Source organism: Poecile atricapillus, chromosome 3, assembly GCF_030490865.1.
Source record: "Poecile atricapillus isolate bPoeAtr1 chromosome 3, bPoeAtr1.hap1, whole genome shotgun sequence".
Classification (NCBI taxonomy): Eukaryota; Metazoa; Chordata; class Aves; order Passeriformes; family Paridae; genus Poecile; species Poecile atricapillus.
In genome coordinates this window covers 91,205,899-91,231,213 of record NC_081251.1, presented here as the reverse complement: position 1 = coordinate 91,231,213, position 25,315 = coordinate 91,205,899, and the positions used below count along the sequence as shown (strand labels likewise).

Here is a 25,315-nt window from a genome sequence, read left to right as displayed (position 1 = left end):
CAGAGGAATGGTGCAGTGTGGTTTGTTTATGCACCAGAGAGTCTGTGAAACATTTTTGCCTCCATAAATCATAATCCAAACAAAACAGAACCCCTAAATCTGAGTCCAAATGAATACGTGTATGACGAAGATTCCTCTATGTGCCAGGCAACACACTAATTACGTCTTCCAAATACTTTGTAATACTTCAGTCAGTCTTCTGGGAGAGACAGAGACGGCTGATTACCTGAGATCTCCTCTGAACTCTTTTCAGCCGGAGGGGACCAAGACGCAGCTGCCAGCACCACCCAGCAGCACATGCACCTGCTGCTTTATCCCGGCTGGAACACAATTTGCGTTCTTACCTATGGGATAGGGCAGCTCAGCGAGACCCATTTAGCCCATAATATCCCCAGCACTGCCCCGGGGACCGCACGGTTCCAACCCTCCAGTCTGTATTTCACAAATGACCTTTTACAAGACGTGTAATTTAAATTACAGTCAGCTCCAATGCCGGAGTCGAGGAACTGCAGAGCAAGAGAATGTTTCTTCCTAACATCGTGTCCGAAACTCAGAGGAAAAATTCCTAATTCACAAAGGAATTTTAAAAACAGCGATGGGAAAGGGGTATGAGCAGGCCGTCTCTTCCTGGGACCCCTCCGCCAGCCTTGCCCTCGAAGCCCTCCAGCCGGATTCCATCGCCCTCCGTCCGGGCCCGGCCCCCCTCACCCCGGGACGCCGTCGGGGCCAGAGCAGGCGAGGAAGGCGGCGGCCCCGGGAGCGCATCCCGCCGGCAGGGCCATCCCGGGCAGGGCCCCCGGCTCCGGGCCGCTCCTCCCGCCCGCTGCCGGGGCCGCAGAGCCGCGCAAGCCCCGCCCGGGCGCCCCGCCGGGGGCGGCCCCGCTGCTCAGTGGCCGCCTGGGCCGTCGCTCAGGCGGCCGCGCCGCTCGCCGCGGGGATGGTGGGGCGGGCGCCGAGGGGCGCGGGCAGCGCCCACAGCCCGGACGGCGCCCGGCGCGGCGAGCCACGGCCGGCCAGGTCTGACCTCCCTTTCCTTGCCCCCTTCCCTCCCTTCGCGAGCGGGGCCGCGCCGGGGTCGGCCCCCGGCCCTTCCCGGCGGGGTGTCGCTCCCGGCGGCGGGACGGCCGGCGCGGTGCCCCGCGGGTGACACCGGCGGGCGGCGGGTGGCGGAGGGTGATGCTGTGTCAGATCACCGCGGGGTGTCGGGTCACGGCCAGACCCCGGGCTGTCCTCAGGCCATGTCCCCGCGGCTGGGGACTGGCGTGCCTGAGGTCCCGTGAGGTCCCGTGAGGTCCAGGCTCCTCTCGTCTCGTTGGCATTGCCGCTGCCGCATCCCTGCCGTCCTCCCAAACACAATAGAGCGAGAAGAACACAGCTCCCAAACAAACGTGCAAAATTACGATACTTTTGAGATACCTACACGGCTAGCTTTCAGAATTTAAGGACATTAAATTGGTACGTAGTGTGGTGTCACAGTGCGACTTAAAAATTGCTGTCCTTAGGAAAAGGACATAAAATTATCTTGCGTGCTTTAATCTTGTTTGCTGCACGTATTTGACACTGGGAAGCCGAGCAGGCAGCAATGAGCTGGGAGGGGGCAGCCTGGCCCCTGAAATCGGGGGGTTGTGGGGGCCTGCGCCCGGGGCTGGAGTGGGCAAACACTGACTGAATGTCACTTCACGGGAATCACCTCATCAATACCTAGGAGGGAGCAGAAAAAGCACTCATAAATCAGATTTTGAAGGAAGTTTTAAATAGCGCAGGCAACAGTTTGTTTGAGCATAGAATTCTGCAAAATGAGTCAAGTGGAAAATAAAGTTACCAGTGTTTGGAGGTGAGTAAGGGCCTTGGCCAGAAACAAACTTGAGAATGACTTCCTTGATTCCTACACAGATCCACTTTGTGTCTCATCATTTCCCTTCTCCAGTCCAATCCTTACGGCACCAAAAATATTTATAAGTTCTGAGTTTGGGTGAAAAGATGGAAGAAAGGGACTTGAAATTCAGGAGGTATGGTCCAAATGCATTTAGGCCAGTAAACATTTTAGGATGGTGAAGGGAATCCACTATTGTACTGCACAGATCCATGCCTGTTGAAAAGACCTTTCCAAACTTTCTCCAGAAGAGAAAGGACATCCAGAACGTAGGGACAGAACATGAAGCATTTAGTTAAGGTACTGCATCTTGTTAAAAACAGAGGAAAACACTGACAGTGTGATAAGAAATATGTAAAACTTTTTTAGCACTCTTCAAAAAGGTAGAGCATTGTTCCCTCCCCACTGAAATGTATTTTGATAATTTCCAAGCAGACGGCAAAGAAAAGGAAATTATATCAATCCCTTCGGGGAGAATGTGACATTCTGACTTCTTGAAGCCTAGAAAGAGGTTTATAAACTTAAAATATGAACAAGACAAATTTAATCTTTCCAGACTTGTCAAACTTGTCTCAATTAATTTTTGATGATATAATTAGAACTTAAGGCTTTAATGTGCACTCTTTTAGTTTACTTTTCAAAAGATTTTACTTTTTAAGACTCAGGGGAAATGGAGGGCTTTGCGGTGGGAACTGGAGCAGGAAGAAGGGGCGGACTCTGTGTAGGTTTGAGTGCTGATTCAGAGTACTCTATTAAGCCAAGAGAAGATGAACTCATTTTTATCCTCCCATGGGGAATCAGACAAGAAACAGGAAGTCATTGATTCTAAGTAAGATCATTCACTCTGCAATTGTAAACAGTGTATAATGTGCCTGTAAATATTTCCAGAGCCCACTGGCTTGTTGGAAAACACAAAGTAAATTATTACAATCTCTAGCAAACAACCCACAATAAAAAGAGTAATTTTCAATCTTTTTATCCATAATGTTTATGCAATAGAATATTAATGAGTTTGGACATTGAGAAACTACTTGGCTGGACATACTGTTCACTTGCAGAAATCCATCTACTCAAATGTTTTGTCTGTTGAAAGGCAAACATTTTTACCTCCACCCTGTGATACTGCGCCCTAACAAAAAGCAAAAACTCTTTCATAACTTCACCCATTTGTGTTTTCACTGCCAAAAACACTAAAATATCCCACTGTTAACCAGATGTTTGCCTCATCCATTTCTGTCTTATGTACCTGCAATTAGTTAAAAAGGAAAAACCTAAAATATCCTAAGTAGTCTAATAATATGTTGCCACTCCTCGTTACTTGGGAGAGCAGAATCCAGATAAATCTGCAGCCTAGAAGAAACTACTTCTTCCCTCCAAAATAGGAGAAGCAGCTGCTTGGCAGTGTCACCTTCCCCCCCTTGAACTGGGGGATTCTGGACAAGCAGAGATGAGCATGGATTAGGGACAGGACAACAGTGAGCAGCTTTATTCCCTGACAGTCCAGGGAATTTACTTCTAAGCTTGAAAGGAAAATGGCAAAAGACACCAGAAGTGTCTTGGTCACCTAGGAGAACTGCAGTTGAAATACTTGTGTTTAGAATGTGGGTGTTGTAGGATCAGCTTAGAAAACTATTTTAATAATGTACTTAAGTCCTAGTGATTCCATGGGGATTCCTGAGTGGGAAATTCCTGAAAAAGGATAGTTGTAACCTCTGGCTTAGCAGCTTGAATCCCAGCCTGCAGGACCAAAGGAAGAAAGAAGGAAAAATGAAGCAGTTATTTTCAGACAAGTGATTGTGGTGAAAAGTTACAAACCTCAGTTTTTCTTTCCTAGTTTTCATTCTAAGTTAAGGTATGGAATGAACATAACAAGGAATTTAGGGAATGAGAAAGAAAAGAAGGTTTTGAGCCAGACTTTTTCACCTGTTTAGTTAAAATGAACTTGAGAGTCACATGAGACATGGAATTTAGAACATAAATAGAAAACATTACTGTAGCAAAGAAAAGTGAAGGGCTTTTTGGAATCTGACTTTGGTATGTCTTTGAATGACTTTGATCTGTCTTGTGGTGCTTTTCCTTTTTTCTTCCTGTTGTCAAAAACAACGGAGAAGATAAACTCATAGGTCTTTTGTCTCCAGCTGAGGGGTTTCAAGTGGGGCTGCCTTTTCTGATGCAGGAAGGAAGGGAAGTGCTTCAAGCTGGAGCACTGGCTTCTGGAGGCCTGCAATAGTCATGGGAAAGGGGTCTGCCCATGGTGTCACTTTTTCATCTGTGCCAACTGTGTCAGGACTTGCAGTGTGGAGATCTGTATTAGCCATAATCTTCCTGTATCAGCCTCCTGCATCACACTGAAAACAGTGGCTACTTGCCTTTCCTTATCAGTGTCCCACTGTTCAGGTGACAAACATGCAATATAACCTTATGGCTTGTAGTTTTTTTTCTTTGTTGTGATCTTCCAGCAGCCTTCCACTGAATGGTGTTTTTCATATGTTTATTATTTTTGAGATAAATTGGATAACTTAGGAGCTACTCAGGCTTTATTTCCAAAGCCAAACCTAACTGTCCAGAACCCTGCAAAGGCCAGGCCTTTACTTAGCCAGGGAACTTGGACTGAATGGTTACATTCAGCCATCCACTTACTCTATTAAACTGTCTACAAATACTTGGAATACAACAGAGCCCAGTCCTTCTGCTTACACACAGATGATTTTCTTGGCTTCTCAGACAGAAAACATGATGAGCCAGCACTCATCCTGAATAATTTTTCCAGAAATGCTTGTCCAGAAGGGCAATGAGGCTAGTTTCCAGAAGGCACGAGCAGTTAAATATGGATAAGAAAGCAGATTTGAGACTGAAACTTGTCTGAACCAGGATTTCCTGAAATCTGCAACAGCTAATGCAGAAAGATTGTTTTTCATGTGGGGGGTCCATTAGAGACAATTTGCTCACCCATCTTTATATTTGGAATCAGAAACTTCCATCTCTTTGAGGATATTGAATTTTAAAGGCAATTTGATTAAGCAGAATTTTAAAAGACTTTTAAGAAAGTGATATGCAAAACATTAAACTTGCATAAAACCAAGTATGCTGCTAAGTCCCAGGCAGTTACACCTATGCAAGGCATTTGCGTAGCAAATCTCAGTTCCCAGTAAGACTCTCCTGAGCAAGAAAGGATATTTCCAGTAACTAGAGATTAAAATGTGAGATGTGTCTCTGCTTATCAAGGAAAAATAACTGCAGCCACAGGATAATCAAAGAAATTAAAATACAATAAACCTAAATATTATTAACACAGATTTCAGAATTTGATAGTTATAATAAGGGCCTCAGAAAAATAACACGTTTTTTGAAACTGTACTTTTATAAAATTTGGGGGCATTCTTGAGATTTATATAAAACAGTATGCACATGAAAATAAAGTCAGACATTAAATACAGACTGAATTTGTCATAGGGATTTTTTCCCTTTCTTTTTCCAGCATAAATATGTCTGAACTTTCAGAGCCAGAAGGTACTGTAAACTGGAAGGAAAGATGTTTAACTTTGGAGTCACAGTTAATGAAATTTCGTCTCCAGGCAAGCAAGATCAGAGAACTGTTAGCAGAAAAGGTAGGTCACATTGCATGAATTTTAATGACGTATAAATTATTTTATTTTATTATGGGGGTCGATCACAAGACATGGTTTGAGATTACAAGTACTGAGATTTTTTCAGAAGGCGAAAAATAGCCTTTTACAACAAAATATATGGAAACCATGTATATTTTAATGCTGTGAAAGAATTTTACACATCAGAATTGCCAGTAAGAAATGTTCATTTTCAAGTAAGAGCACACTGGCAACTCTTCTGTAGAAAAACGTATGTATCCGATAATCACTTTTAGAACATTGAAGTTAATATTTAACACATCTATTAAGTATTTGAGATGTGATTTAAGACACAGAAATCATCATGGAGGAAATACAGAAGTATTACTTTCCCTAGTATTCTTTAATGAATCATATAATTTACCAGATTTCATTTTCTCATAAAAAGACATCTCCAACCATGGCTCATCATCTGAGTCTCTGGATCCAGAAAGTTGAAAAGTATTGTATAATTTAATTTGAAAAATATTGTTTAAAGATTTACTCTATTTTTCAATAGAGAAACATTTCACTTGGCATATTCAAATATGTATATCCCAACAGTCAATTGTAATTGAGCCCATATCTGAAATATAAAACCTCCACTATTTTGTTTACCTGGTAATATTTTGACAGAACAAGGCAATTAAAAGAGTACGAGAGACAAAAGATCTTAGAGATTTATTGGAACTATGTCATCATTAAGACTCACTTCAGTGAACTTCTAATTAAAATGTTTTATTTTAGTAGCTCTTCTATGAGCTAAATTTTCCATCAGTTGCTCCCCCTAAAGAAAGATAATATTCAGATAACCTGATAGTATGTAAGCAAAAATACTTTTATTTTTTACATGCAAGTTAATGGTTCTCTTTTGTGGATTTATCCTCCCTTTGAAGCCATAAATACCTTTGATCTCCACGTTTAGTCCTCTGTGAATTATTCCCACTTTACTATGTTTTGGTGGGACAATAGCTAAATAGTATTAAAGCAGGAAGAAATAGATATATTTGTATTTACAAAGAGCTCTGGATGATGTACAAAGTATCAGATGTGTTCCAGTCCTTTCCTAGTAATACTTAACATTGTCTTCTTTGACAGCTGAAGTTAACAATTGAGTATGTTTCCATGAAGATACCTGTCTTAATTCCAGTATCTTACTCAAAGCCCTTTAGATCCCTATGTTATGTGTCATTTATTATTTTATTGACTGTCCACTACATCTTTTAAGGACCTACATGTAAATCTTGCTTGTCAGAGAGCTTCTCATATCCAGAGTAACAAAATACCACCAAAAACTTTGTCACTTCACTGCTCAGTGTCCATTACCAAATGTCTTCCTTGAGCAGCAATGAGCCCTCAAGAGATCTCTGCAGATCTCCCCTGACAGCTGCTGGTCACTGTAGGTGGTAACCAATAATGTACTATTTTTATTGAGCCCTTTTTGTAATTCATGGAGGGACATTCCCTCTTACCCAATGGCTTTTTATTTCCTTGAAACACTTTGCACAATTCAAATGATTATAATAACCAGACCCTCCCTATCTTCAGCCATGGTGATCCCTCAAAACTTCATTAGCTTTGTAAGGAAACACCTCTCTTTTTAAGGACCACTGTAACTCTTTCGTTACCTATAATACTTATCCACATGCACCCAAATTTTGCTGTTACATTTTCTACTAATTTGATTACTACAGACATCAGACTTACAGATCAATAGTTGATTTAACTATGTCATCCAGTTCTTGACTGAATAAAATTTGGCAATTTATTACTGTTCATTTTATCTGTTTTATTTGTTCTGTGGAGGCACCAAACCTCAATTTGAGATGGAAAAAGTGGAGTAGAAAAATTTAGTATTTTCTGTATTAGACTTCTGTTCATTAAGTATGCATGTAAACTTACAGCAGTAAAGAATAACTTCTAATAAAAAACGTTTTCAGTAATACTGAATTCCACTGAAATTGTATTTTTACAGTTAGTACTCCAAACAATTCTTAGCAAGGCTCAGAGATGGGCAAGTTATTATCATCAGTCTTGGGAGACAACATCTATCCAAGAGTACAATCCCAGCTGCTGTAACACTCAGCAGATCACTGGATGCTTAAACAGTCTGATCTGTTAGATCAGGGATATCTATTCTGTCTCTTCACCCCATCTGGATCACTGCATTTCGGGATGGTCAGTGGCTAAACACTGGACATGACTTTCCTGGCAACCTTCTAGCAGCCATTACTACCAAGTTTTATACGACCACTGCTGAGCGAAGTTTTGGCAAAAAGTTAATATTCATGAACAGCACTTCACAAAACTATATAAGTTTTAAAAAATATTTTAGATATTCAAATGCTTACTACTTGACTTTTCACTTTGTTCATTTACAGTTTGCATTTACAGGCTCTTAACTGATAGAAATACCCTTTTAAATTCATAGCAATGTATGTATAATCACAAAATTCCAAATATCGACATAAAAAAACCCAAGCAAACAGAATAACATGGATAAAACCACGAGTCTTCAGCCCTGTGCTCAAAATAAGGGATTAAAAGGCAAATTACTCTCTCATCTGTGAGAAATATGACTCTGAAATAGATAAAAATGCTTCAGAGCTTGTGGTTACTGCCCTCTTATTTTAGTTTGCCTTACCTTTCTCAGAAATTTTAGAAAAAACCAAGTGATTACAGGATTACATGTGAGAAACATTTTCTGTTGAAGACCACAGGTCCAACAAGTATTCAGCTCGGATAATTCGACATAATACTCTCCAGAGCAGAGCATTAGCATACTTCATGAAAAATGATCCTTCTCCTCACTGTGCCACTTTGACTTTTTAATATGGATCTTTCACTCAGAAACTGGAATTCAGCTGGGACATGTTTCAAAGTTTGGTCACAGCTTATTAAAAATTTATCCTATTCATCTGCAAATCTAGCAATTTGGTACAATTTAAAAGCAACCATTTTCAAAATGGGCAATAAAGTCGTTGGATGTATTTCTGAGTTGGTTTCATTTGCCAATAACCCAGTAGTTATTTTTACACGTTTTAATTTTTGAAATTATACAGACAGTTTTCAGTATTGGTTAAAGGAAAGATACAGCCACACTAGTTGGAAATTGAACTGCATGGAATTCTTGCTCAAAAATATATTTGGGAAATAGTAAAGTGAGTAAAGAAGACCCAATTGGCCAGTAGTTGATGGTCATCCTGATACTAATGACAAAAGCATAATGAAGCTGATTATCAGGCTTCATAAGTACTTTTGGGATTTGTTACTTGTTACAGAACAAAACACATTGAAAAAGCTCAGAAATAATTCTCACTCTTACTTTGATTAGCACAGGCCTTTATTTGTGGTTTTGTTTACAATCATCTCTATGCTATGAAATGTGTACTGAAATATTGAACAATAGCAGCAGACACTGTTCCACTTCAAAACAGCAACAAAATCACAGCACTGTGGTGTGACAGATGTGAAACCCTGTGGGTATTATACTATGTAATTGTTGTAGAAAACAGAGTAAGAATGATACTGTGACAAAAACAGGAAGATAGGAGAAACGGATTGGTGGTAATTCTCCAACCTTTCTCTTTTGCCTGTGTTTGAGAGGTATCTCTTCAAGATGGTATCTCTTCAATACAGTATTCAAGACAGGAAAGGAGTTTACATCCTACTATCCCCGTGTGAATGACTTGCCAGAAACTGCCATTGGGTTCTTCCCCTTATACTTGTTGTATAACTTAGTCTAGAGTCAGATTTAAATAAGGGGTGTCTTGAAACTAGCCATTTCCAATATTTGTGTATGATCTGTGTGAGCCCATAAATGTATTCAGGCTGGATTAATTGAAGTACTTTTCTTATACACTGGAAATCAAATACCTTTGCAAAGTTATTTTATTTAATAATGCCCCTGCAAATAAATGAAGAGTTAACATGAAAAGTCTTCAGTATATTATTCTAACAGATGTGTTGTGATTCAGAAAAACAAACTATTTACTGTATAAACTGTAAACTATATACTGTATGTGTTCTGTAAGTTTAGGAAGTAGTCATCCTTGAAACTCAGTTGAGGAGTTTGAGAAATTTGCATTGTAAATGTGTTGCAGCAGTACAGCTACCAGAGCTTAAATTTTTTACTGAACTTGAGGAGAAGGGAGAGAAGCAAGGGAATATACAGTGTTTTCAGAAAACTTAATCTATGTCCTGTTGTTTATTTGTTTTTAATATTTTTTTTCATTTTGTGAAGAAAAGAGTCTATATTTATAAATCTAATGTGCAAAGAAAGACCTTTTGGAGTTTTAAACAGAAGCTGCTGCTGTAAGTGGGAGAGGTCTTTACAGGAATTTAAGGAATGATATTAGAAAGTATCCTAGTATGCCAAATTTAGGATGGCTGTGAAACTGAACTTTAAGCAGAAGCCTGTATTTTAATGCAGCTTGAGTCCTATATATGTGAAGAGTTTAAAAAAAAAACCCTTTGTTGTGTAAAAGATTACATGTTTCTTCTGCAAGTTTAGCTTCCAGCTAGCATTTCAAGTCACAGGAGAAGTTGGTGACCTTCCTTCTTTTCACAGTAAGTGCATTTTTCACCTTGAATATGCATGCAGCATAAGCTATGAAGTTGATGTTCTTCCTACCACTAAAAAATCATTTTAGTAGGAGAACTACATAGCTGTGTTGAATTCCCACTTGGGCAGCACCCACTGAATTTCACCAGACTCCGTAAGGACTGAATGTGGCACTAACCCAAATGCTGCGTAATGGGCTGTCCAGTATACTCAACCTTCCTATAAATGTCTCCAGGTTTGTTTCCTGCAGGGTTGAGGGTCATTATGTTGTGCTCTAAGTGGTTTTCAACAAATATAAAAGATTATGAGAGAGAATTCTTTTCAGATCTTTCACTGTTATCCAACCTTCCACTTGGATATTCCCTGTATACATGCTCAGCTGGCAACGGGTGTTTACATCACAAGTGTAATACTATTTGCACTTTCTGAACACATTATGAAAATTGAATGATAATCAATTTTTAGGCTAAATATTATTTTCAGTATATTCCAAAGCATAGCACATTTTGGACTGTGTCTTACAAACCAACAGCTAAATCCATATTCCACTGTATTTTTATTCCTTTCACAGTCCTATTTATGGTATGTCATTTGACATTTGAACATGAAGCAGATGCAGTCCACTTTGTTACCACTGGCGTGGTAATTTCTGTTTAATGTTTTTGAAGGAGAAGTCAGAAACACATGGACTTACGCAGTCATTGCCAATACAAAAATTGTAAGAAAGCACAATGAGTACTTCCATATGCAACCAAAGGATTATGAAGGGTAAAGGGGAGTAGAATATAATTGAACAAAAATTATTCAGATGAAGGTTATTTTTCAGTATGTAGTTGTCCTTAAAAATCTTGTCATCGTGGAGAATAATTCAGTTGCAATTAGAAAGGTACAAATAAGAGAAAGTAAGGAGAATTAAAGAGAATAAAAGTTTATATGAATAGAGTAATAAGTTTGTTTACACCTTTTTTATGCCTACACATGTTTCTTATAGTTTCATTTTTATCCTTTGTCAATTATTAAGTTTATGCTATGCCTCTTTAAAATGTAGGAGCTTTTTTTGGTTTTGTTCTTCTTGTACATCTTAAAACTATATTCTTTCTAAGGAGGCTGAAAATGAAAAAAAAAAACAAAACAAAAAGAGAACTCAGGAAGCAATAAATTAGTTGTTCTTGTTCTTGTAGAGGCATGGCTGGGTAATGGCATGAGGAGCACAACCTTTGCTGTGAGACCAGAGAATTAATATCTCCTCTCTGGTGGTATTCCCTTCTGTTCTAGTCCTCCTGAGATGGGGAAGTTGGTGGAAGCTGTGGAAACTGATAGTGGGTCCTTAGCCAACTAATACTTGTTTAGCATTTCACTTACAGGAGCAACAAATTTTTTTTTCTCCATTTTTGATGATGAAAACTCTTTGCTCATTTAATTTTCATTCCCTGGGAGTGTACTTTCTTGTTTTAAATACCTGGTGTCTCATCTTTAAAGTGTAGCATGCTGCCTTATATATATTTCTGGAATCTCTTGCTCCTTGAACATGGGTTTCCAAAGTGTCTGACACACTTCAATGTCATGAATAAATTCAGTTTCAGTCAAGTTTTCTTTTTTTAAAATGTGGGCCATGATTGGCACCTTTTTTTCTCAAGCCATCGCTTCTCAGGCTGTGGCATGTCCTGTTTCAGGTGGACACTCACGTTGTGGCCCTAATCAGAAGCCACAGTTCAGTGAGACACAGGTAGCAGAATTTCCACAATTGCAGTACAGGGATCAGCACAAAACAAAGCAGATGAACAACCAGTTCTTGATATATGTTTGTCTTCTTCATGCTAAGCACTGTATGAGATTTCTTTTTCCTTGCCTGCCAGAGTGCTTTGCTACCTTCTTCCCTCTCACTGAACAGTATCTTCAGTCCTTTCAAGATTTTGAATGCTATGATAATGTCTGTGCTAAGAGTGGCCATCTGCCTAATTTATGTTTGATTGTGTCTTTGCAATTTAACTATCAAGACAAGATCTGAGTTGGGAAAGATGACTGCCAGAAAGAGGGAATTTCCTAGTGTTTCATGAGGCTTAGGAAAGTTCTGTGGCTGACACTGGGAAAAGTAGTTAGTGAGCCAGCATTACATGCTACTCAATTGTCCTTCACTACACTGCCTCCTCAAATCCCACCACTGAATTTACATTCTTTATATCTGTATGTTTCCTGGCAGCTGTTCTAGACTACCAATTCTGGAGGAGTTCCCCCTCTGGGCTTTTCTGTTTTATATTTTTAAGTTATATAGTTTCCCAAAGAAATCATTGGTTTTTACTACAATGACCTCAACTGGGATGTGAAAAATTGTTTTTTCATATGTACTTTCCACTCATTTGATGACCACTAGACAACCTTTTGTGCTAAATAATTCTTCAAATGATGTTTAACTATTGGAAGGAAGTTGAAAGAAGTAAAATAACTTAGTAGAAAACTGGTCTCATCAAGGAAAGCAATAGAAATTTTGAGCCTGGTTTTTTTAAGTTTGGAAACTAATAATAGAGACTGATAATTTTTGGAGGTTTCATTTTGTTCTAAGGAAAGGCTTTGTTCTAAGCACACTTCATAACGAGGAATGAGCTGAATTGCTAAAAAAGAGAAGTAAGAGAGGCTTGCATTTAAGAAGTGACTTTTGTCTACCTAGGAGAGCAGTGCCAGAAGTTGCTGTAGTTAGAAGTGAAGAGGTTTGTGATTCTGCACATGCAAATTGTAGAACTGCTGTCATCTGGAAAAGTTGGTATACATCTGTTTGTGGTGTGTGCACGTGTGTGTGCACACATAGATGTAACTTTGACGTCAAAGAATCAAATTGTTTTTACACTTCATACGTTTGTGTGACAGACAGAAAGGAATTAGTTAGATGGCAGATTTGCGGAGGAATGGTTGACAGTGCTTTGTTCCTGAGAAAAATTGTAGCCTTTTACCTGTTAATTGGTATTAAAAATGAAGAAGATGGGAGAAGACAAACAATGGGCGAGTGCTGGAAAGTGCCTGCTTGCATAACTGCCAGGTTGTGAGCCTAAGCTGTGTTGCAGTAGTTATAACCTAGGCAAGCATTCAGCCGAGATCTGAGGGAAATACAAGGCTGTAGCTTTCTGAATTTGAGCCAGGTGACTAATTTTTTATCTGATTTCTTTTTTTTCATGTAGCAAATAATAACAGACCTTAAAATTTCATCTGCAATACAAGCTTGGTCTGTAAGTAGCCTAAGGAACATTTGAGCCCCATAAGACGTAGCGTTTAGCATTAGCCCTTTTGGGGAGATCTGTAACAAAAAGAAATTACTTTCAGAAAGCAATTCTTTATTTTGAGGACTAAAAAACTGAGTAATATTTTTATAGGTTTCATTCTAGGGAACAGCTATTGTGCCGAATTATCAATTTTTCACTGAAGGCATATTTAATTTTATAAATACAGGTGGGTCTGAAGTATCACTTCCAAGATTATATAATTAAATGCATTTCTACTAATAAGTTAAATGCAAAGGTGTTCTATTACAGATAAGTCTCTCTAAGAATTATATTCCATTTGGGATAAAAAAAATCAAAAGAATAAAATATTTCTTTCCGAAGGGATGTGCACACATGAATGCACTCATTCTTTCTTTACAAATTATCTTCTTGTTTATGTTTCCTATAAAATGTTAGTATATTTATTTTACATCTCATCTCTTTAGGTGTTCTGTCTATATGGCTTGATTAGTCAGGTCATATATTAAAGTTTGTTGTAGCTTATAAAGATCTACCACTTCCCTTACAGAGAATACATAATACATAGGAGAGAAATGTCAAGGCAGAAGGAATAATGTTAGAAAATATGGGTGGAACATACCTAGTCAGCTTTTCAATAAATGAGTTACAGAATTAGGAGGAATGTTACTGGATTTTCCTAAGCTAAGCCATTAGAAGACAGAGCTTTTTGTAAAAAGAGTAAGTCATGCTTCTAGAACAGTTTTACTGCAAAGCATATGATTTGGCACAGCATACTGTAAAACATGAAAACTGGTTGTCATAAAAGCCATTGAGAAGCAGCTTCCTTGCTTTTAAGAGGTACTAACTTTTCTTCTGTAAATTCAGAGATTTGTTTAAATATTTGGGGCTAAACATAGGAATATAGAATCAAAGGGGAAATCTTGGTCAGATGTAGAGCTGTGGAATAGCTGGCAGGCATATTCTCCAAACAATTTATAAACTTAGCAAGTATCACACACACACACAGAAACCCCCAGATCTTTTGTCTTTGTAGCTTCTATTAGAAGGCAGTTCTAAAATCTTTTTTCGTCAATGTGAAAAAATTAGTATCTTCTTGTTGCCAGCTTGTGTGTATTCATCACCTGTTTGTATCTACTACCTTTGAAAGACAGTTGTAGGTGTGTTTATCCCTCAATTGCTTCTCCTATTTCTTTATTTATAGAAGCAACCATATACCCATGTCTCCGGTTTTGGTAAGTCCTATGTGGTATGAGGACCAGTAGTTCACTATATCTAAAACTAGACAGATTTACTGCTTTTTTTTTCTTTCTTTTTTTTTTTTTTTTTTATGTGGAACATTCTTTTTCAGCCACAGATGGTTTGGGCTTTTTTCAGATGATGAAGATTTGAAAAATGGGAAAAATGGAAGTACAAGGAAAACAACAGACTCTAAACATACCATTCTCAAATCACTGGAAGTTCTGCATTTCTAAACATATAATTCTCAAATCACTGGAAATTCTGCATTTCATCAACAGACAAACTATTAAGTTTTAACTCATTTTTCCTTTTTAAAGACTTTGACCTATTATCAACATGTTTTGAAAGGCATACAGAGAAGTGATGCTTTTATTTTTGTTCATAATTGGTTGTATTTTTTCCTATATGTATTTCAAAAAGATTTCCAAAAAGTCTATGTGATACAACCATGTTGTTTATAATATTAAAAACTAGGAGACACTGTATGATGCACTGATTATAATGTAAATTTCAAACATGAATGGGATAAATTATGTTGAATTTTGATTTGGATAAAAAATAGTTTGTTCCTATACATAACAAACATTTTTTGTTTGATTTCAAAAAGAAACTAATTACAGTAATTTTCATTTTTAAAATAAAATGTTTTCTTTAAAATTACTAAATAGCTATTTCAAGTAACAGGAAAGATATCATTTTAATGCTGTAATTTCTCTCTAATCACACTACTAATAATGATCTCTATATATATGTATAGAAATTAAAGTATATATATATATATATATATATATATATATGTATGCATACAAAAGGCATATTTTTTAAATTTCTGAGTGATGACTTTTGAGTTTGTATCCTTTGCTGGTTTCATGTAATATGTGTTTTACTCAAACGAAAATTTTTTTACTTGCGCAAAAATTTCAACATTTCTGAATACAGCCAAGAAACTTCCATGTGACCCTTGAAATGGAATCACTTTATTATTTGCCTTTCCACTGTAAAAAACTCCCAGCGACTGTGTGTTGTACTTCAATGTCCAGACCTCCAAGACAATACACCTCTGTTTTTATTGCTGCCGTGTTTCTTCAAAGCATTCACTATTTAGTCACATGTGGCATTTCTTTGTTCATTGTTTGAACAAAAATAGCTCAATCTGATGAGTGTCAGACGTGGAGTAGTTATTTCCTTACTAAGTTTAATACCAAATCTGTTTCTAACAATGGAAACTGTTTTCTATAATTCAGTAATTGATGCAGCATGCACTAATCTGTTTTCTGGAAACCGTAAGAGGATTTTTCACTTAAAGACAGAAGGAGAAAGTGCAGGTTAAAGTAGCATCCGTTCTTCTGTACCTGTGTTCTTTAGTCAATATGCATCTATTTTTTGTATCTTTAAGACTGCAAAATAAAAATCAGGATAGATTATGACAGGACATCTCTGAATTCTTACTGAATTTGTACAAATCCAATGTGTGTGACAAAAACATTGTCAATTCCTTACAAGAGGTTTGTTGAACTGGAGCATTGTTTCAAGTTACAATTATTTAGGACATGATAGAAAATTAAGCTTAAATATATGCCACATGCCAAATGTTATCAATAACATGATGGCTCTCCATATTTCTTCTGGGAAGCCAATTGTATGTCACTTGATCCTTTACAGACTGTAGTTCATTCGAGCAATGCCTCACCTAACAGCTGATACAAAACATTTTGATCCAGTGATGCTGGCAGTTTGCTGAGGTGTATACAGAAAGAAGTTGGTGTGACAGAGGTCTGGTTCAGCAGGTCTTTCTTTTATTCAAATGATGTTCTTTATAAAGTCAGAGTTGGTCGTCAGCATTCAGGATGCTGCCACAGGTGAGAGTTCTTCTGCATCTGACATTTGCCTCTAAGCATAGATATGGCTTCCATTGCCTGACACATCCATCCACAAGTTAAGGATTCTTTAAAAAAATTTTATTTGAAGATCTTAAGCTATTGATGCATGGTCTGAAATGGCCTTCATAGTCCTTGGGTAAAGAGGATTTAGCGCTGCATTTTATTCTTAAGCATGGCTTGATTTAAACCATTAGTTATTCAGCCAGTCTCATATTTCCTTCTCTCAGTAATGCTGTGGTCACTGTTGAGAAACTTGTCACTGACTTAAGAAGAAAATTTAAGGTTAGATTTTGTTTGGGAAGAAAAATTCTTCCCATAGAAATTGGTCGAATCTTTTGCCCAACAAGTTTGATAGCCTTAAGAGTATTCTAAGGTAGTCATTTCTTCTTTTTAACTTCACAGGCTTATAAACAAGCAAAGTAGTCAGAGTATAGATGTAAATCTAGTTTTTCAGGCAAAACCATTTGGTGATTATTTATGCAAACGGAAAAACCATGTTTTTAAAGTTTCATTATTGTTACAGTAGACCCTGCAAAACAAACCTATATAAACTCTAAATAACGGGAAAACCAGGACTCACTTAGTAATCATTATGTAGCACCAAAATTACTGAAATGCTGGCAAATTTAATTTTAACAGAGGTGCTCATATTTGGTAGCCATGATATTTGACTGTTGCTGAATAATATAGATTGCTTTTTTTAAACGGGAGTCTCCTAAAAGAAACTGAAGACCCTTTAGAAATTTTGCAAATGAAATCTCACATTTATTTGTTGCCAGGATGCTGATTGACAGATCCATATTGTGAGACCACACAATGCTTCTTAGCACACCTTCTTGAAACAGCTAACTGTTGAAGAGGCAAAAATAAACTTTGCTCTTCCCTTTATAATCTCTGAATGATCTTTCACTTGGTAGTAGTCTCTCAGCTTCTTTGGCTCCTGGCTTTACATCATCTTAATAAAGCACTGATACTTTGAATAAAGCAACAACTTTATTCAAATCATATTCTTGGTCCCAGTAGTCTACATGAACATATTATTCTGTTCCTGATCCTGTGCAGCAGTGTGTATTCCTAGCAAGAGATGCACTGTGCAGTGTCAGTACACAGCCATGGAAGGAACGTGGGCCTTTAGTGCACTGGATTCTCCAGGACTCAAATGGTTGTGTAGAAGAGCAGCAGTATGCTCAGTGATCATGAGATGCCACTGGAGGGACCAGCTGTTTTCAGGTTTAAGCCAAGTTGGAGCTGGCTGCGCTGCAGTGGCGGCTGGGTGAACTTGGCAAGCAAGTTAAAACCTTTTCAGGTTTTAATTCCATTTACTGAATCTGTCACATTTCTGATACTGCCTTACAGATGAAATGACCTTAACTCATGGGACATAAATAAATTGCCAGTTGCTGCCATGCATTTACAAATTGCCTGTGAAAGTTGATTAACAACTTCCTGCTCATCAGTGAATTTCGCAATATAAATATCTGAAGCTTTCTGTCATAATATTAATAGTTTTCTGTCATAGTATTAATAGAGTCAGAACATCATAGAGTATTAGTTCATTATTAGTACTTGCACTTCCACTATGTTTAGCACAGTGTCTTTGCTGTGCTGGAATGTTAGCGACCATATATATTCAGAAATAACCTTAGTTTCTGAATCTCAACTCACTAAAAAATAAGTGTCTGAAAAATGATACTAAAGTGAGTCTTGCAAACCAAACTTCCGTTTAAATGTAAAACCAAAAAGACAGTTGGAAAGTAACCTTAGAAGTCAAAATTATAAAAATTAAACTCAAAATCTTAATGTGGGGTCATTTAAATATGAAATTAAATTCATATGACGAGAGAGGAACAAAGAAGGTTTATCTCCCTGTCTGTCTGGAGAATTAATGACTGGGAAGATCATAGCCTTACAAGTGTTCTTGCAAAACATCTCACTAGGGACCTGACTATAACCATGTGCATTGTGAAATGTTTGTTGCTCTTGTATCAGTGGTTGTTGTGATATTATTATGATGTAGACTTTGGGGTTTTGTATTGTATGAGAGAGTACTAGAAGGTGAGTTGCAGTTTTTTTCTCTTAGTGAAAACTCATTTCCTCCATTTTCAGTTTTTGGTTGATAGAAAATGATGACTCTGTCCTTGTATGGATATGGTGCTAAAAGTTTCATGTGATTAGCAGCATAATTGGGAAGAGGAAAAAAAAAAGAGATGGAGAGTGAAAAAGAAACTGAGAGATGCTAAAAATTGATTACAAACAGGACAGGATGAAACTGATTGTTTTAAAACCGTGCAGTAAACTGAAGAAGGAATAAATGGGTTTCATTTGCATATTTGCATCATATGCTTTTCTTAGAACAATTTTCTAGCTGAATACTGACTATGGCAATATTAATTATTTGATGTTTCATTCTCTTCAGATGAACTGAGGTCTTACCTAGATATTTCCTGAGAACCACTAAGTCCTTAAGTCATGGATTACCTTATGAACTTTCAAGTGTTACTTCAAACCAGGGCTTTATAAAAAAAAATCAGCAAAATCAGACTAGAGGGCTTTTAACAAAATATAACAAAATGTAAACAAAGTATCTTTCTGGCCTCTTCTGTATTGTTGGGAAAGACTTCAAAATAAATCTTGTAAAATGCAGGGGTTTTCCAAGGCCCTGGACAAAGACTGGTTCATGATTCATTAGGCATCACTATAAAGAAAGAGATCAGGCTCCACCCTCTCAGAGGTGACCTGCACTTCTCCATGCTTCATCCACTTCATCCACTGCTGCTGTGGAGCACCTGAGGCCACCATGTCCTATCTGCCACATCCTGCCTTCTTTCGTGCAACAGTGGAGAAGTCTGGGACAGTCCTTGTAGCATATTTGCCCAAAATACTGAATTTGTCAACATCAGAAGGATTAGCAGCCAAGTTCCCTCTGCTCTTGCCTCTTTTGGAAGGACATGAGGAAGGTTTCAGGACTGTTGTCAAAGGAATTTCTGCTCTTGGTAGCAGGAGAGAAAAAGCAGTATGTCATATGGCAGCCAGAGAATTATGAAGAAGAGGTGTATATATTTTTTTTTTCTGTTGAAGAGTATTTACAATGTTTTAATACAGTCATGATGGTGAATTCTTTTCCCAGTCTGACACACAGTTTATCCATTTATTTTTGTGCTCCTGCCCACCATGTGTCCTGTCCTTTTTCAAAACAGACCATGAAAATATATTTTTCTGATGAGAGGCAGAAGGCATGGCAATTTAACTGTATGTTTTTATACATCTACAGATGCAGCAGCTTGAGAAGCAAGTTATAGATGCTGATCGTCAAGCGGAGAGAGCGTTTCAGCAGGTATAAATGGAAAAAATATCTCCACTAGCTGTGTGCATGTGGTAGTTTAGTAAGGTGAAATTTTAAAAATTGCTTTATTTTTAAGTACTTCTAAAAATGGAGAAGGCAGTTTCTTTTAGTCTTTTGATTTGTCCTAACGGAGAGTTCTAACTCCTTTCTTTGCTCACTCTTCAGTTCAGTTCAATAAAGTCAAAGCTAACATCACAAATCAAAAGTAGATGCATGGAATGAGCTTCGTCATTGATGTGCTGTGAGTCTCTTTCCATATACGATGCATATGGAAACAAAAGGGAGAGGAAACAGTGACCGGTTTTAGAAGATCTGTAAGAAAATAAAATGGGGCTACCCTATACAGCCTCTAAATAGAACTGTTCTGTGTTGTTTGTTCCTCTTGTTCAAGTTACATCATTTAAAAAAAGAGATCATGGTTAAATATTTAACCAAAGTTGCCTTTTGATTCCAAATGGCAGACGTAGCCAAAATGGTAGACATTTTGTGAACATACATCTTGTATCGCTGGAACATTCCTCATCTCTTACTGTGAGACAGATAGAAACTGAAAATTATAAGACTAAAAATCTTCATGTACTAATTTGGAGTTAGAAAACATTCCTGACTATAAGCCAAGTATTTTTAAGCAATTTTTTAGAATGCTACTGATAATTTGCTGGGTTTTTTTTACAGTGTGGAATTGTTTATTTATTAAAACATTGTTTACAGCTCCCTGTAGATAAATTGCATTCTTCCCATACTGGTGTTTCTAAAAGCTTGTGTGCTACAAAACTAGGAGCCTCTCACAGATACTAAAAAAATCTGTGTAACATCTTCCAGTTTTTTGCCAGCCCTGTTGGTATTAAATGCATAGGGAGACATAATGAACTGTGGGGTTTCTTCTCAAATAGGCTTCAAAACTTTGCAGGGTTGTCTTGAATCTTAAGTGTGGAGGCAATTTTAAGTTTATTTTGTGAATAAATTATTATCTTTGACTTGGAGTGTTATGGTCCTTAAATTTTTATATTTGACTTTCCAAATAGGTGCAGATCATGGAAGAGAAATTAAAAGCAGCAAATGTTCAAACAAGTGAATCAGAAACCAGGCTGTATAAGAGATGTCAAGATCTGGAGATCCTGATACAAGATAAAAATGATTTAATACAAAAATTGGAGCAACAACTTGAAGAACAGGTTAGGAATAATGGTGTTACAAAAGAGAACATCAGTTCCCTTTTTAATTATACAAAGGGGAAAAAAAAATCAGATCAATAGAGGACAGAAAAGTTTAGCAATATTTCTGTTGTTTGATTAAAGAGGTTCCTTTTGGAAGGATATAATTTGAATAATGTTTATTCCTTTTCAAATTATGCTCTGGCTTCCATTGAAAGAACGACTGACAATGAGGAGGGGAAAGATGATATTCCTCTTCACTGTCCCCCCTGAAGAGCTTTCATTTTTACTAGAGGAAAGAGGAATAGCAGCCTCTATGAAGACCCTAGTCCTCATTTTTTTAAAAACCACCATGAGCCTGAATTACTTCAAGCAATCTTAGGATTTGTGTCTGAAGATACTACACAGGCAGATAATATTACTCAGTGAAAAATATGCTTATGTCAATTTTTTCCAGAAGCAAATAAGACTGCAAGAAGCAAAAATCATAGAAGAAAAAGCAGCTAAAATAAAAGAATGGGTGACAGTCAAGCTTCATGAGGTATAACTCTTGCTACAATACTTACACAGAAAATATAATGGTGTGACTGGATATCCCTTAGACCTTTTGGCTGTTAAAGGCCTGTGTGCAATAGTAAAAGAAATGCTTCCTAGTTTCACTGATTTTATAGTTATTTGCTGGAAAGAGGAGAATTGAAAACAACGGCATAGAGGGCAGAGTGTCCAAGTCACCTGAATTCTGGTGTCTGATTTGGTCAGCCCAGTAAGATCTGGGTCCTTTTTCTGGAGAAAGGACCCAGGACTGCTCTCTGGAAGGTCAACTTCTCCACTAGTTGAGAGAGCTTAGCTGGCAAACTGAGCTTATTCAAGCAGATGCCTGAAGTGTGAATAATCCCCAGAAAGCCAACCAGGCCTGCTGGGGCCTGGCAGAAAAAAAGCCTTGATCATTTTTTTATTTCACAATGCCCACACTACTCTTAGTCACAAATAGTTTCAGGGACACCAGCTCTAGTTTCAGGAGACCAGTTGTCTCCCTTTTTTCTCTGCTGTGGTAAGATAACCATGTCTTTGCCCTGTCTAAGGCTGCCAGCTTTGGGGTGCAGCTGTGCTTTCTCCTCCCTGGGTGTAGAATTTAAAGTCGCCTGTAAAAGTTAGAATCTTGCTCTCTTGGAATTAACTGGAAGTTATACTTGAGTTAAAAAACAATTAAGTTACTGTTTTTGAAGTATGAAACTAGAAGGTTCTTACATAAAATATTTACTTTTCATCTGTGAAGGCTAAAATAAATTGTTTTAAAATAATTTAATAAAAATGTCATTAAATTTAGCTAAAATTATTGTGAAAAAGTTTGGACAAAATCAAGTATGACTCAAAGTATTTACTTACTCTTAATGGAAAATCTCAAGCTAGTTTCACAGATGTGACTGTGTCACTCAGTGGGAAGTGGAATTTTTGGCTTCCTTCTGTGTGACAAGGGATACACAGATTCAAATCTGTTTGCCTAATCTGGAACAGGAGTTTGAACCAGCATCTTTTACCTCCCAGTGGTGGGCTACAGCAATGGATTGTTGTTTTTTTATTTCCTGTAGAAAGACTTTTGCTTTGTATAAAGTTTGTTGGCACCTACTTTTTTTTTCATTTTTGATGTGGGATGATAAGGAGGTGTTAGGATCCCTCTGATTCCTCTGCTCACTCTTGGTTTTGTGAAGTTGTAATTCTAACCTTCTGTTTTTATGAAAAATGCCAATGCACTTTTCTTTTTCTCTTATTTATTGTGGATTTTTAAAGCAGACAGGGGTTTGCTTTGTTGGGGGAATGATTTTGGCAGAATTGAGCATATAATCATTGCAGGGAATTTAGTTGTTCAGAATAAAGAGATGCCTAGACTGGTATTTAGAGAAGTAGCAGAGAGATTATTATTTGAACTAGCTCTATACTTAGATAAGCAGAAATTCAGAGAAAACATAAATGTAATGACTTTAAGATTTGTTTCACCGATGGATGAGATTACATTTATATGCTTTTAGTTAGAGGTGGAAAATCAGAACCTTCGCCTGATCAACCAAAAGCAAACCAAAGAGATGAAAACGGTACAATCTAAACTGCAAGGTAAATGTACAAATCTTCTGAAAACTTCTCTCTTTATGGCATGTTTATTTCTGTTCCCTATTAATGCGTGCATCTGCATGACTGAAAATATTCTGTGAAAACACAAAGACTTCAGAGACTATGAACTGACATCAGAGTGACTGTACGTGAAGGTGTTGGGAAGGAATCATTTGGTTTTATGCTGATAAGACATGCAGACAAGGCACAACTGGTTTTTGTGGGGTGAAAGGCTACCACTGTTGCTTAAGAGGTTCTGCAAGTAATAGGATTTTACTGGATTTAGGACAGATCTTTGCTTTCACTTCTTTATAGCACAGGTGGTCATAAAACTGTTAAAGAATACATGAATGTCAGTCTGCATTTGATTTTTCTAGCAAATGGTCAGCTGGGAATCAGAACTCAAATCAGATATTTTTAGTTACTACCTTTGACTACAGTGATCCAAAATCTTAATTCAGACCCAGTATCACCAGGTTCCTCTCCAAATAGGTAAATTTAAAAATCATAAAGTGTAAATAGAAAAAAAAAGAAAGATGCCCTCTAAGGAGCATTATTTCACATTGATCAAAATTGAATTTTATTCACCATCACGTTGCCTGTTCACCAGTTTTCTGAAGTATGTCTGAAAGTTTCCATTGTCCTCTCCATACCTGGTTGATCTGACAATTTACTATCATATGAAAATTTGTTAATTTGCTACCTAGCCCTCGTTTCTTGATAATGTATCTTACATACACATGTAAATACACAGATATTTAAAAATGTGTGTAGGGAAGTGTGTGTGAGTGTATATGCGTAGTATACATAATATATGAAAATACAAAAATTTTAAAATTCATATACAATATAAAGTTTTTAAACTAAGATGCGCTTTTGTGTTAATGAAGAAACTGGATTGTTTTGCTTCTTTGCTATCTTTTGATAAGTAGCAATTCCATACACTTCCAGTCATTCTCTTCTGAGAGATCTATTTAAAGGTTTTTTGAGACCATATCATTTCCAACACACAGTTACTGATATGACTAAAAATATTAAGAAATTTATTACTGTTTGCAGTGTCCATGCTGGTGACAGGCTATAAATTATGAACACATGATCCTGTTTTAAGCAGTTTTACAGGTAGCATAAGGGTTTTTTGTTCCTGGATCCACCACAGGCATTTTTATGAACACGGATGGACAGACAGATTTTATGTTCAAGGCAGTTCATCAATTTCTGCTTTCACTTTCTTTCCCTTGAAGTCCTCCTCCATACAGACCTTCTAAACCTGGTAACTTACTCTTCTGTATTTCCTGTGAAATTGTTAAAAGTGTTTTTTTTTCCTATTATATCAATTTTGAAGAACTACGAACATTGCTCTGGGTTTCTCCTGATATGGAGAGATGTCACGTAGGGTTTTTTTTCCTAAAATACATTTTTATTATCTTTTTTTCTAAATTTTAGTTACCTTTGAAAGAAAACTTTGCACTGCAGAATAAAGACAAGAGTTGCACAGCTTGTTGTATCTCACTAACACAAGATTTCTGAATTACTGTTCTTCAGAAGCTACTGGTAAGAAATCTGTTACTTCAGCACAAAAGCCTGGAGAGTGCCAGCGACTAAGCAGTTTGACTTTTGGATGCTTTTCAAATAGAGCAAGAAGTCCACAACCGTCGCCTAAGCATGAAGAAATAAGCAAGGCTTCACTTAAAGAGTCAGACTACCCTGAAGGCAAAAACATGCCAGGTACCTTGTAACCAACACTGCCATTTTATTCTGACACAAGTGGGAAACTAAAATCAACAACTCTGTCGGTGCATTCAAACCAGCTCTTTTCAAAGTGCATACCTGTTCACTGCTACTCTTCTATTACTAGGAAGAAATCATCCTGTCGAGCACTACAGTCTCTGTAACAGCACTAATACATTATTTGGGAGCATGCAGAGGCTCCTGGGTGCCTTGGCTGCAAAGTAAAGATGTGGTTGTGACCTTTGTTGTTGCTCTGATCCTTCACTCAAATCCCTTGTACTGTTTATGACCTCAGTATTTTCTCCACAGTTAATCATGGTATCCAGAATGGCAAGCTGGGGTCTTTTGAAAATCAGAAACTGAAAGAGATCCCATGGATATTTTGTATACTTATATTACAGCAAGTTCATTATGAAGGTGTCTGTGTATTATTACTTCTGTTTTTACAGAGGAGGGTATCCAAGTAACAGTGATTTTTTTCAAGGGAAAGGATAAGACATAGAACCTTAGGCTTGTGTAGATGGAAACAGATAATTTTGGGGACTTCATTACTTTAATGTGGCTGA

At 37.4% G+C, this 25,315-nt stretch overlaps 1 protein-coding gene across 4 annotated transcripts in view; it reads left to right on the top strand.

Annotated features, from left to right (window-relative positions):
- Positions 1 to 669: 669 nt before the first annotated feature.
- PLEKHH2 (pleckstrin homology, MyTH4 and FERM domain containing H2) overlaps positions 670 to 25,315 on the top strand; it is a 56,081-nt gene continuing 31,435 nt past the window's right edge. The window contains exons 1-7 of one of the 4 annotated variants that reach the window (XM_058835970.1): positions 670 to 1,017; positions 5,352 to 5,481; positions 19,687 to 19,749; positions 20,784 to 20,933; positions 21,370 to 21,453; positions 22,940 to 23,021; positions 24,564 to 24,746. In XM_058835970.1, the coding sequence (XP_058691953.1) occupies positions 938 to 1,017; positions 5,352 to 5,481; positions 19,687 to 19,749; positions 20,784 to 20,933; positions 21,370 to 21,453; positions 22,940 to 23,021; positions 24,564 to 24,746 (772 nt within the window). In that variant the 5' untranslated portion in view covers positions 670 to 937. Of the gene's footprint in view, positions 1,018 to 5,351; positions 5,482 to 19,686; positions 19,750 to 20,783; positions 20,934 to 21,369; positions 21,454 to 22,939; positions 23,022 to 24,563; positions 24,747 to 25,315 lie in introns of those variants that run through there. The other 3 variants (XM_058835969.1, XM_058835971.1, XM_058835972.1) reach the window with 3 other exon arrangements.